This window comes from Sciurus vulgaris, assembly GCF_902686455.1.
Source record: "Sciurus vulgaris genome assembly, chromosome: X".
Taxonomy (NCBI): domain Eukaryota; kingdom Metazoa; phylum Chordata; class Mammalia; order Rodentia; family Sciuridae; genus Sciurus; species Sciurus vulgaris.
In genome coordinates this window covers 134,421,013-134,434,032 of record NC_136471.1, presented here as the reverse complement: position 1 = coordinate 134,434,032, position 13,020 = coordinate 134,421,013, and the positions used below count along the sequence as shown (strand labels likewise).

The 13,020-nt window shown below is 63.1% G+C and overlaps 2 protein-coding genes across 4 annotated transcripts in view; one reads left to right on the top strand and one right to left on the bottom strand.

Annotated features, from left to right (window-relative positions):
- Window positions 1-13,020, top strand: part of STS (steroid sulfatase) — a 437,786-nt gene that overhangs the window by 217,431 nt on the left and 207,335 nt on the right. The window lies entirely within an intron of this gene.
- PUDP (pseudouridine 5'-phosphatase) overlaps window positions 8,702-13,020 on the bottom strand; it is a 205,734-nt gene continuing 201,415 nt past the window's right edge. For 2 of the 3 annotated variants that reach the window (XM_079123281.1, XM_079123280.1), the window contains one exon: window positions 8,702-9,040. In XM_079123281.1, coding sequence (XP_078979407.1) covers window positions 8,864-9,040 — 177 coding nt within the window. In that variant the 3' untranslated portion in view covers window positions 8,702-8,863. The remainder of the gene's footprint in view (window positions 9,041-13,020) is intronic. The other variant, XM_079123279.1, reaches the window with a different exon arrangement.

The window sequence follows — 13,020 nt, the reverse complement described above, 5'->3', positions numbered from 1 at the left end:
GTCGCTGGGCGCCCCCCTCTGCTTTTGAACCCGCCACCGGATAATTACTCCCAAGGCTGAGTTTCACGCGGTATTTTCAGAGAGTCCTCTGAGGGCTCCGCTGGGGCCCCCGCCTCCCAGCTGCACAGACTGGGCGGCTGAGACCAGGCGTCCTTACTCTCCTTGGGCCCTGGCGGCTGGAAGTCCACCCTCCGGGCTGTGACCTGCTCTCCTCGTGAGGAGTGTCATGCAGGGTCTGACAGGATCATCGATTCAAGCAGAGATTTAAATTTCACACGAAAACAGTAACATCCTGGGCTTCGTCGCTGCCCCCAAATCAAAGACGGACAGGAGATGATAGACATTTCAGTAAGACGCTAGCATCCTGTGTTGTACCAAATATTAAGTCTCAATGTCAAGAAGATTCATCAGAAAGCATCACTAACGCAGGGCACAGCGGCCTTCCTGTTCTTGGCGTCCATGACTAAAGATCCTGGCCTGGACACTTGAACAACACAGACCCATGGCCCCCAGTCCTGGGGGCTGAGGCCTGGGCAGGACTGCCTCCTGCTGAGGCCTCGCTCCTGGGCTGGCAGACGCCGTCTTCTCCCTGGGTCCTCACGGGGTCGTCCCTCTGTGTGTGTCTGTGTCCTCACCTCCTCTTCTACAAGGACCCCATCCTGTGGGGTCAGGGCCAGCCCAGGGACCTCACTGCACCTCAGTCACCTCTATAAAGATGCATATCCACTCACAGGCATGTCTCAAGGTCCTGGGGTCAGGGCCAGCCCAGGGACCTCATTGCACCTTGGTCATCTCTGTAAAAACCTGTCTCCATAGACAGGCATGTCCCAAGGTCCTGGGGTCAGGGCTGCAGCAGAGGAATTCGGGAAGGGACATACTTCAGTCCTTTGCAGCGTGTTTTATTCCACTGCAATTAGTTTCCAGCAGAGGCTGGCCTCAGGGAAGGTCAGGGTGCCGCCCCTTCCCACGAACCCTCTGGGCTCTGCCTCGCATTCCCATTCCCCTTCCCGGCTCCGGTCACACTCCGCTCTCCAGCATTCTTGGGAGGACACCCGGGCCTCGTCCTGGCCTGCTGGACGGCTCCTCCGAGAACCCCGGCCCTCAACCGCCCTCTGCGGGCTCTCCCTCCGCGCGTCGGAGTCCAGGTCCCTCTCAGACGCCCCTCGCGAAAGATGCAAAGGACGCGCTGGCGGAACAGGCAGCAGGGGAGGCGCCTGCTCGGGTCCTGCGTTTCCAAAAGGGGACGACGAAGGAGCCACGCTGTGGACCTTCCCTGGGCCTGTGGACTACGGGGGGCGCAGGGACGGGCTGCGCAGCGCGGGGGGCCAGTCTGGGCTGAGGAGGGTCGGCGGGGCGCTGGGGCGTGGCTGCCTCCTGGGCAGACCGTAAATAGAGGCGCCAGCCTCCAAGAGGCCCGGTTCTGGCTGAGTCAGATCCCAGGGTGGGGTGGACTGGAGCGTCCATGCGATGCCACACCGCCCAGGGGCCCTCTGGCCACTTCCTGCCCCCCTGGCCGCTCCCCTTCTCTGGAAGAGAAAGGTGAACTCTGCCCACCGCCCAGGGGTCCTGGCTACCTGGGGACCCAGTTCGGAGGCTGTGGGAGACCCCGGGGTCAATCCCCTGCCCCTCTTTCCACTGAGTGCTCTTCCATCTTTTAGGAGACATCCTCTCTTGGCAGTGCATGCCTGTAACACAGGAGGCTGAGGCAGGAGGCTCACAAGCTGGAGGCCAGCCTCACCAACTCTCAGTGAGAACCGGTTTCAGAACCAAAACTCAAAAGGGCTGGGGATGGAGCTTGGCGGTTGAACACCCGGGGGCTCAATTCCCAGTACCAGAAAGCAAGGAGAAGGAAACAGCCAGGTTATCTCGCTTCCTCATGGGCTTACCGTCTGCGGGGCGCCGTCTCACGCATAGAGGAGCCACGGCCCAGCGAGCAGGCCTCTCAAACTCGTTCAGCTTCCCGAGAGGCTGATGGCCCGGCTGTGGCCGGAACGTCCTCTGTGTCCAGACTCCACACAGACTCGGCGCTCCCAAGACGGACCTGCCCCGGTTGGACTGTGTCAGGAAGGTAACGAGAGATCCTGCCGTATCTCTGGTCTGCAGTGATCCTCAAGCACCCACGTGCTGAAGGTCTGTCCCCAGCCTGTGGGGCTGTCGGGAGGCGGTGGAACCTTCAGGAAGCAGGACCTCAGGGGAGGAAGTGAGGTCACTGGTGCCGTGCCCTCAAGGGGACACTGAGACCCTGGCCCCTGTTCTTCCTCTTTTGCTTTCTGGTTGACATGAGGTACTGCCTTGCTACAGGCCCCAAAGCAATGGGGCCAGCCAATCCTGAACTCTGAGTCAAAACAAACCTTTCCTCTTTTTAAGCTGATGGTGTCAGGTGTTTTATCACAGTCACAGAAAGCTGCCAAACTTTTTTTTTTTTAAACTCCAATTGCCAAGAAAATCATCTTCCCTGCAATGGGGCAAGATGCTAATATCGGGAATGGTCATGTTTTCTGGCCTGTGAAGTAGATACACGCTGTAACTTTAACTCTGGGTACGCCGGGTAACTGCACTGAGCCTCTGTTTCCTCGAGGGTACACAGGGAAAGCTCAGCTACCATCAGGGGGCAACTGAGACACGAGGGTGAAGCCAAAGCCCGGGCATGCTGCTCATGAACCTGAAGGGCCTAGTCAAGTCCAGTACTGCACCAACGTCCCAGGACCTGCTTCTGCCGAAATTGAGTCTCGTGCAGTTTCCTGGTGATCAGCGTGCGGCAGTCGTTTACACTGATTAAGCGTGTTTTTCTGGGTTTTCGCAGTTCAGCAGTCGGCCTGCGTCTCTGCTTTCTTCTCTGGGTGAGCACTACCTACCAGCAGGCTTAGCGAATCTCCATTAGGCTTTCCTGGAAGACACAGAGCAGGCCTCCCACCCAACAAGGAGGGAGGGTTCCCCTTGGGGTCCAGACCGCGCTGGGCTCTGTCCAGGGGCGTGAGTGCGTGCCTGGCTCGTGGTCCCCGGGGTTTCTGACTCTGATGGCTAGATTCCTGGTGGGCAGGGCATCCGTCCACACTGGCTGGAATCGGCCTGCCTGGATTCTGGTGGGTTTTAGCAATCTGGCCATACTGCAAACGCTCAGGTGTTCAAGCTTCCCGGCCTCAATGGTCTCGCTTTGTGGGCTCAGGCACGTGGGGCCTGGCTCAGAGGGGACAGGGACTGCTATTGGGAACATCCGGACAGAACGCTGACGGGTTTGGTCCCTCATAAAACGAACCACAGGCTCATGAAGATCCACAAAGTCAACACTAGGCTCGGGAAAGCCAGCCATACCCCAGGTGAGCAGAGAGCAACCGGAACGTCTCGGGAGCAGCTGGGCACCGCCAGACTGTCCTCCAAGGTGGGGAGGCTGAGACCAGGGCTCACTTTAGAAACGCTCAAAAGTCAGACAAGGAAGCTGAACCATTAGATGGTGAGAGTGACGTCCCCAGGGTGGCCCTGACCCCAGGACCTTGGGACATGCCTGTGTGTGGAGAGGGGTCTTCACAGAGGTGACTGAGGTGCAGTGAGGTCCCCAGGGTGGCCCTGACCCCACAGGACTGGGATCCTTGTAAGAAGTGGAGGTGAGGACACAGACACGCACAGAGGGATGACCCTGTGAGGACCCAGGGAGAAGACGGTGTCTGCAAGTCCAGGACAGCGGCCTGGGGAGGAGCCGCCCTGCCCACTCCTGGTCCTCGGACCTCCAGCCTCCAGTGCTGGGGACAATATATGCTGTTGTTTAAGCCCCAGGCCGTGGGACTTTGCTATGGCAGTCCTAGCAAACTAATACAGTTTGCTTCCAACCTTTGTTTTTGTTTTGTTTTTAATTATTTTTGGAGACAGGGTCTTGCTAAATGGTCCAGGTTGGCCTCAAACTCACGATCCTCCTGCCTCGGCCTCCAAGGTAGCAGGGATTACAGGTGTGTACCACCACGCCCGGCTCGTTTCTGACTTTTAAATGAAATGTGTGTTTTAGGAGCAAGCTCTGTATTCACTGCTGTTCATGAGGAAACAGATACCCGTTATCATCACCTTAGTGAAAGATGTCTGTGCTCTTGGTCCAGTGAGACAGCGAAGGCGGACAGCACGCTGTTTCTGAAGTGGACTTGGCTGAGTTACTCAGCTTCACGTGTGAACCCCCAGCTCTGTGACCAGGCTTCTAAGGAAGGAGTGGACGTCTATGTTTGTAGGCTGGCAAAGGCTTCATGAGGCTGGGGACAGAGGTTCCTAGGTTGCCAGGTGTGGTGAGGCCTTGGGTTCTAATTCCCCGCAGCACAAAAAAGGGGAGAAAAAAAAAAAAAAGCAGCCAGGTTTCAGCCCTGGGGAGAGAGGTTAGGGAGTATCAGAATTTGCCGGATGTTGACTTCTTTTCTAAAAGTTCCCTAGAGAAAGACATTTTTAACCTCCTGTTAAATATCTGGAAACATTTTAACGACAAAATGATTGTTTCTGAGCGAGGTTGCAGACACCAGGTCGCCCTCGGGAGTCGGGCCCATCCGCCGTTCCCAGAGAGCAATGCTCGGATACTAAGGTGACAGCTAGCTGGCTGGCTTCCTGGCCTGGTGACCGGCCGCTGTCGCTCGGTGGGGAGCGAAGTGGCCTCTGCTCAGCACCTCTGGAGGCGATGGGTCATCTTTCAAAGGCGACTGGGGCCACTGGATGAAGAGGATCACCTGGTCAGCTGGAGGCGTCGTGGAGTCGGGCAGCACATCCATCTGCTTCGAGTCTTGAATCCGGACACTTCCTTCCGCCTGACGGCGCTGGCCTGATGCCGACTCCTACCGGAGGGACCTGGAACGTCCCCCGGGAGCGCTGGAGGCCGGTCCCCGGGGCAGCAGGGTTCAGATGGAGCCTTTGGGCAACGGTCGGACGGTGCGGGCGCTGCCCTGCCAGGGGATGGATCCACTCGGGGGTCCCGCAGTGGGGGGCCGGGCGGAGTCCGGGAAAGCGGGACGCAGCTGGGGAAGTAGCCCAGGGCGCCAGGCGAGGGCGGGCCGCCCTTGCCCCTCCCGCTCTGCTTCCTCAGCTCCGCCAGTCCCTCAGCCTCATTGGTCTGCCTCCCTCGAGGCCCAGGCCCCGGGAGTGAAGCCCTGGACTGAGACGGTGGTTTGGGCCGCCGACTCAGGCAGCTGGGAACGCAGCCACCAGGGCGCTGAGGCCAAGTCCCTCCGCCGCCCTGACCGAGGAACTCGCGCTGCTGAGCGGGACAGGTTTAGGACAGTTCTGCAAGGCGGGGGTTCGAGGGCCCGGCCCGGGCATGTTGGTGCTGGGTCAGGGGCCCATCTCTGCTCTAGGCGGCATCCTGAATGCTGGGACCTCAGAGGCAGGAGAGGACACGTCCACACTAGTCCCTGAGCCCTGGCTGAAGACACAGAGGCATCCATGAGAACAGGGCCCTCGCCCGCAGTCACGTCCCTGAGGGCCCCCTAATGCCACCATGGTGGGGACCAAGCCCCCAGCACACTTGGGGACACGCTGTCCGACCCCAGCGGGCACACCTGCCAACCATTGTGGGGAGCACACCATACAACCATCCTGGGGAACACAACTGCCAACCATCATGGGGGCACACCTGCCAATCATCCTGGGGGACACACCTGCCAACCATCATGGGGGCATGCCTCTGACCCCAGCGGGCACACCTGCCAACCATTGTGGGGCACGTCTCTGACCCTAGCAGGCACACCTGCCAACCATTGTGGGGGGCACACCATGCAACCATCCTGGGAGACACACCTGCCTACCATCATAGGGCATGCCTCCGACCCCAGCGGGCACACCTGCCAACCATGGTGGGGCACGCCTCTGACCCTAGCAGGCACACCTGCCAACCATCGTGGGGGGCACACCATACAACCATCCTGGAGGACACACCTGCCGACCATCGTGGGGCACGCGTCTGACCCTAGCGGCACACCTGCCGAGCACAGCGCCAATCCCGCCCTCTGCAGCCCCTGAAGGAGACCTGCTCCCCCAGGCTGCGCCCCCGCGGTGGCACGCAGACCAGGTGAGCAGTGTCTTGAAGCAATTCCACTTTAGTGACAGGGTTTCTGCTAAGGAGGGGTGCGGCTGGTGCGCACAGACGTCTTCTGCTCCAGAGTCGCAGGGACGCACGCCCGGAGGCGTCCTGGGGACCTGCCTCAGTACTTGCTGGGGGCTCTTCAGTCTACACCCGTAGAAGGCAAGTCCGCTCAACCAGCGAACGGCATCCGGGAGCGCCCCAGGGCGGTGGAGAACCACACGGGGTCCGCTCCCCGCTCGGCGTGAGTCTGGTTCCGGTCACTGAGAGCAACGCTGGAGGACCCACCCACAAGGAGGAGGGCTGCTTATGTCTGATGGTCCGGAGGGTCCAGGGCACGGTCGCCCGCTCACTGCTTTGGGTCTGTGGTGGGGACTCCGCGGCGCACGGCCTCTTTCGGTTTGCGGCACCTTCCCAGAGTGCCCCCGGGACCAAACCGTCAACAGGGGGCCTTTGTGGGACAGACCCGGTGCAAACCAGGGCCTCCTCGTCTGTGGGAGGAAGCCTGGAACCGTGCACGAGAGTGAACCCGGAGGGACCCTGTTGCTCCTGGCCGACCGTAAATATGACGAGGCTGAAGCGTCCACCAGGCCCAGCAAGAGACTCTCAGCAACCCAGGAGCCGCGGATGCTCCGGCCACGCCCATGTTCAGCAGGGCCTTACAGGGGCGGCGGGCTCACCGTAGGCGTCACGAGGTGCGCACCAGCTTCTTCGGGTTTCGAGACAACACTAACCCAGCTGCCCACGGGCTGCACCCCAAGAATCACGAACCGCAGCACCTGGAGAGCGACCCCATCTCAGGTGGGGCTGGCGACCTCCTTCCTGCTCCTAGCGCGTGCAGCCCTTCTCCGTGGGAAGGGACCTTGCACACGGCTCTTCTCTGAGACGCATCCTCGACTCATCCGGGGCTATGCGGTGGGGAGATGTGACGGGGGGGCGGGCAATGTTTCCCAGAAGGAAGGGAGGAGACCGAGGACGTCGACTCTCAGCACCGCCGCAGACACCGGAGGACCCACGGCGCCCGAGCGAACAGGAGCTGCGGGCCGGGGCACAGGCCTGGTCTGGTCTCCTCTTCGCGCATGCCGGGGAGCTGAGACTTGGCGGCCGTCCGACTCTGGAGGCCTTCCTGGCACGAGCCCCTCCGCAGACCGCGCTCCGCTCCGCACCTCTGGGAATCCGGGGTTGTCAGCGGAGTGACCCCTGAAGCGCTCCGAGCCCGACTCGGACCAATAAAAAAGGGTCTGCGCGCTGCCCGAGCGCCACGTCCTGGGACTTCCCGTCCCTCCGAGGCCAAGGCCACCCCTGCGGCAGGATCTACCAGAGGGAAGCGGACCCAGGGTGCCCGGCTGCATTTAAACAGCACCACCCCGAATGCCCAGGGACCCAGGTGTGGAACCCCTGCAGGGAGGCGGGGTGCTGTATGACTTAGGGCGCGAGTTCTGAGAACCTTAGCCGTGCGACTGTGCGGACCGCAGTAAGAATGGGAACGCCATGACGGAGTGACCAGTAACAGGTAAGCCCCGGATCACGACTTTCAGCGCATCTGCATGTGCTGCGTGCATCTGGTTAAACATTCACGGAGCGAAAACCTGGGGCGTGCCGGGTTGCAGCCTCAATCCTGTGGGCGGGACGGCGTAAGGATCAGAAGACGCCTGCGTGTGGGGACCAGACACCCAATCAGACAAGTGCCCGATGTGCCCCGAGCGTCCTCCTACGGCAGCCAGGGCGCTGCGGCTCTCAGGAACAGACGAGTATCACTGGACCCGCGGGGGTTGGAAAGGAAAGGGCGGCGCGCAGTCAGGATCCAGGTCTGCGTTCGCGAGGGGGCAGCTTTTAAAGGGGAGAGTCGCCACCCCAGGCGCGGACCCCATGCACCTGCGCGCAGGGTTTTATCACAGTAACTGATGGGTGAGGAAGCCAGGAAGGCGTCACCACTGCGCTGAAGGAGGATCCCAGGGGCGGGCCGGTCCCACCCCAGCTGCCAGGAGGGCCGAGTGGACGCCCTCACCCCGGAGAGCCGGCCAGGCCGGCCATCAGCAGCGCCACTCCTCAGAAAACGCACCTCTGCATTTTCTCCGCAAGCTGCAGCGCTGAAAATCAGCTTCGCGGGATGGAGGACGGGCCCCTTGGACAGGAGTGTCACCCAGAAGTGGGTGCTGCTCCCCTCTTCCATCTCAGCGCTCCAGGGCGTCCCGCTGAGGATCGGCAGCCACGTTCCTCGACAGGGCAGAGCCATCTAGGAAAGGGTGCAGGCCGCCTGGGCCCCGGACCTGCTCGGCGCTCAGGTTTCCCAAGTACCGACTCGGACATCCAACTGTCTCCACCAGAGACGTGGAAGGACACGTCGTGTGTTTATTAGGGGGACAAATGACTTTCTGAGGTAGAAAACAACCAAGGTGGACAGAATGCAGATACACGGGCGGGAAACGGGAGGACGCGGAGGCCGGGCTCCGGGGAGTCAGCCCGGCGACGTCCAGGAGGAACGTCAGAGGGACTTCCGGGCGGTCCCTAAGGCTCCTGATGCAAGGCCTTCCCGCTCCGGCATCAGGGCCTGCTCGCCTGGACCAAGAGGGAGCAGAAGCAGAGGGGGATGCACACGCACGCATGGGAAAGCACAGACACGCACACATGAAAGCACAAACATGAGAAAGCGCACACACACGTGAAAACACAAACACATAAGCACACACACGAGAGCACAAACACGTGAGAAAGCACACATGCACACGGGAAAGCACGTGCACAGGGAGCTGACGGTTTCCAGCCGCCAGCGTGGGGGCGGGCCGCATGGCACTGCGCCTGCGGGGAGACGGAGGCTGCCCCTCACTCGAAGGGCGGGAGGCCGAACAGCTCGGGCCGCAGGTCCTGCAGGGAGCTCAGCACCAGGGTGGCCTTGGTCGTCAGGTCGTGGCTGAGGTTGGCGTCAGGAACCATGACCACCTGCATCCCGGCCGCCAGGGCCGCCTCCACCCCGTTGGGCGCGTCTTCGAAGACCAGGCACTGCGGGCAGAAGAGGAGAGCGTGGGTGCCTGGGGGCCGTCCTCCGCTGGACTCCGCCCCGCCCTGGCCACTGGACAACATGGTGGGTGTGGCTTCCGGCTCACAGGGAGCGAGAGCACTTGCCAAGGACCCCACGGGGACAGTGCGGGACGGGCTTGTCATCACCTGCTGAGTCTCTAGGGGTTTTCAGGTGGAAACTTCATTTCATCCGGATCCTAACAACCTGCTGGATGCGTGGCTGGACACGCGGGGGTCAGAGGTCAGAGGCCAGAGGGTGTCAGACAAGACGAGAACACCACGTCCTGCTCTGCAGACACCACCGCTTCAGAGCGGCTGGGGTCTCGGGTTCCGTCGTGGACAATGGACGGCCAGGCCTGTACGCACAAGCTCCCCCCCTGGGTGCACGTGCTGGGCGACGTCAACCTCAGGGACACTGAGGCTGGATGGCCGTGTGTCCTCCTGCAGGATCGGACAGCCACTGCTCGTCCCGCCTCCCGCCCTCCTCACGGTGCCCAGTGCTGGCCCTGGGTGTCCGTGGGGGCTGAGCACGGGCCGCTTCCCTGCCCTCCTTCCTGCCCTCTCTTCTGTCCTCCACGCCTCTGGCCACCACTGCCCGTGCGCCACCTGCGTGAACCCCGCCCTCAGAGCACGCGAGGCGACTGGGCGCAGCCTGCGGGGGCGGAGGTGGGGCTCAGGGCCTTGCTGCCCCGCCTGGGCGGTCCCCGGTGGCCTCAGATCCGCCTGGCCGCCTGCCTTGGGAGGGCAGGAGGTGCCAGCGTGGGTCACCAGGTCTTCCCAGCGCACTGCCTGGCTCGGCCTCTCCCTGCTGTGTCCGTCCCCAGCCTTGCAGCATCGCGACCTGGCTGGATCCTAACCTGCGGTACCTGGGAGCACCCAGGCGCGGAGGTGTCTGAGGACAGGGCGGGTGGATGCCACCAACCCGGGCACCTGGGGGCGGGTGCCATCTGCTCACAGGACGGGCAGGGAACGCTTGTGCCCATGCCCGGTGACTCGCTCGGCTCAGGTCGGAATCGGCCTTTCCTGCCACCTGGCCTGCGGGAGCTGCTTGGAGCTCGGCGGGAAGGGAGGCCGAGGGCAGGCCGCCCAGGGAGCCGGGTCTGCGCAGCCCCCGGAGTCAGGCAGCAGGGCCCCACGGGGCCTCTCCCTGCGAGAACGCAAGGCTGACTCGAGGTCCCGGGCAGGACCCGGGGCGCACCCACCCATCAGGAGAGGGACGGACCCGCCCCTCAGGAGCGCCTAGCTTTCTGGCGGCTAGGAGCTCTGCGGGAGAGAGCCTGGCACCTGGGAGCGTCAGGCACGGCCAGGGCACTGCCTGGCCCCTGAGGAAGCCACGCGGAGCCTCCCACTCCTGTGGAAGGACTGCCTGCCAATCTCAGGACGTAGGGTCACAGAAAGAAGCGCAAAGCCAAGAGCCCAGCCCACAGCCTCTGGACAGGACGCCCACACAGCACAGCCTGGGTCTCACAGTCAGAAGCAGGAGTGCGTCTGTCCACTCAGACCAGGCCTCTCCCGCGGCCTCTGGCTGACACACCGGCCTGGGACGGAGCTGCGCCTGCCTTCACCCTCGGGGACCAGCCTGCTCCTCCTGCGCTCCACCGACCGAGCCTTAAACGCCTTCCCTCCAGGACACGCCTGGTGCATCGGGCCTGTCACCTTGGCATCTGGGAGAAGGAACCTTTCCCCCTCCGCAAGGGGACTGCAGCCACCACCAGGGGACAAGCTGGCCTTCCCCTCCCAGGACCTGGGAAAGAGGCCTCGGAGGGTGGCCTGGGTGGGGGTGGGAGCGCCCGTCCACCTGTGCTTCGTCCCACGTGGGCCCTGCAGAGGGACGGGCCACCTGTTCCCAGAGGCTCTTCCTCAGGAGACGCCCTCTGGTTCTGCTGTTGGCTCCCCGGAGGCAGGACCTGCCTGGCCTGGTGGTCACGTGTACCTCCTGGGGCAGGGCCTGGTGAGGGGAGCGCAGGCACCTCCTGGACAGGCCTGCGCACAGCCCGGGGACCTTGGAGTCTCTTCTGCCGCGGGTGCTGCCTCTAGGCAGCGCCTGGCGGCCACGGAGCCCTCTCAGGGTGCCAGGCCCACTGCGGACGTCCCGCTGAGGCCTGTCAAGGTGCTGGGTGGGGCAAGTGTCCCGGTACAGCCGGACAGGGCTGCGGGCTGGGGCAGGTGGTGGCCAGGCCCCGTCCTCTGTGGCCAGAGTGGCATCCAGGGAAGATTCGAGGTGAGTGCTGGGTCCAGGCCCTCGGGCCATGAACAGGTTCCAGGTCTGCAGAAGTAAGCGGGTGTCCTGCCCCCTCTCCAGGCTGAAGGCAGAGGGAGACCTGATCCCAGCTGCAGGAGGGGGCGGAGCTTGATCGCTGGGCAGATGGAGGGACCTGATGTGGACAGAAGGACTTCTCCAGCTGGCAGGGGAAACGCACCTGGGCAAGGAGCACCTGGAGGCTGGACTCGCCTCTCCAAAGCAGCTGAAGGTCCGCTGTGGCCTCCGGCCAGTGCCGTCCCTGAGCGTCACCTGGTCTGCTCACCAGCTCCACCAGAGTGACAGTTGTTGTCCTTCCCTCCTCTACAGGTGCATGTCACAACTGGGCACTGCCGTGATCCCAGCCACTCGGGAGGCTGAGGTGAGAGGATCACGAGTTCGAGGCCCGCCTCAGCCACCTAGCAAGGCCCTGGTCCCAAGTGAGCAACAGGAAGTGCCCAGAAGCACCTCCGTAACAGCGGCTGGGCTCTTCGTCTACGCGGTGCTGTCACAGAGCTCCACAGCCGGGCGGCTTCCACCGCACCGTGGCTCGTCCCCAGTTCCGAGGCTGGGGCGCAGGGCTCAGGCCCGGCCGAGTCCGCGTGGGCTCGGGGCTGCTCCCAGTTCTCTGGAAGAACTGGCTTATTTGAAGCCGTGGAGGATGAGGACTTGAATGCGGGACTGCAGAGCATGGCGGTGTGGAGACGCCTCTCCACGACCTTCCCACAGCAATGGGGACGCGATGCCGGGCGGCTGGCTGGCCAGCGCCCACCCACGTACGTGGGCTGCTGTTATGAGGACGGCCAGGCGCAGAGTGGACACTGTGAAAGGTTCACTGGGGGCTGTCGGAGTGTCCGCGCAGGGCACGGCGCCAGGCCCGCCCACCGAGCGTCTGCACCACAGCGAGGGCACCAACAAGCCGCGAATGGACGGCCTGTCGCCTCCAGGGGCCACTGCTGTGAGGCTCCCAAGAATGCACGTCCCGGGACGCACCGGGCTGTGTCCCCAGCCATCGGCAGCTGGGGCCAGTTGCGGGGCACACCGTGCCGTCGGGGAAGGAGAAGACGGGAGGAGAGCGGACGGCCCTGGGCCTCTGGGGCTTTCGAGGCCCAGCCGCCTAGAGACAGCTCCTGAGCGCGGCTGAGGGGCTGGTTCAGGAGGACGAGTCAGAGGTGTTCCCTCAGCCAGGCCACCGCTACGGGGACGGTCCCCATGGACACAGCGAGAGCTGAGGTGTGGCTGCGGATTCCAGGCAGAGGAAGGTGCCACAGAGCTGTGGACGAGGCTGAGGCCCAGGCGTGGAGAGGCTCCTGCGGATGTGACGGGCACCTGACAGACGCGTCTGAGGAGGCAGGAGAGAGGCTAATGGGGAACCCAAGGGCATCTCAGTCGCTGCTTCTTCCCGGGACACCAAGCGGGTGACTTGTAAAGAAAGAGCACCATGCAGCTCACTCTGGAGGCTGAAGTCCACCGTGACGGCGGGTGCTGGCTCTGGTAGGAGCCCAGCCTCCACCCGGTATGTCCCATCGCGGTGCACGGCGCCCCATGGGAGCACCCTTGAGAGGCAGAGGTCGTGGCCAGGCAGGAAGCCAGAGTGGGTGGGGGGCTGCTTTGCTCTTTTACTACAACACGCTCTCGCAAGAAGACGCGGAGGTCCTGTGGGATCTATTGATGACCGCCTGCGGCACCGCCCCACGGACACATCAGCCGCCAGAGGCCCCGC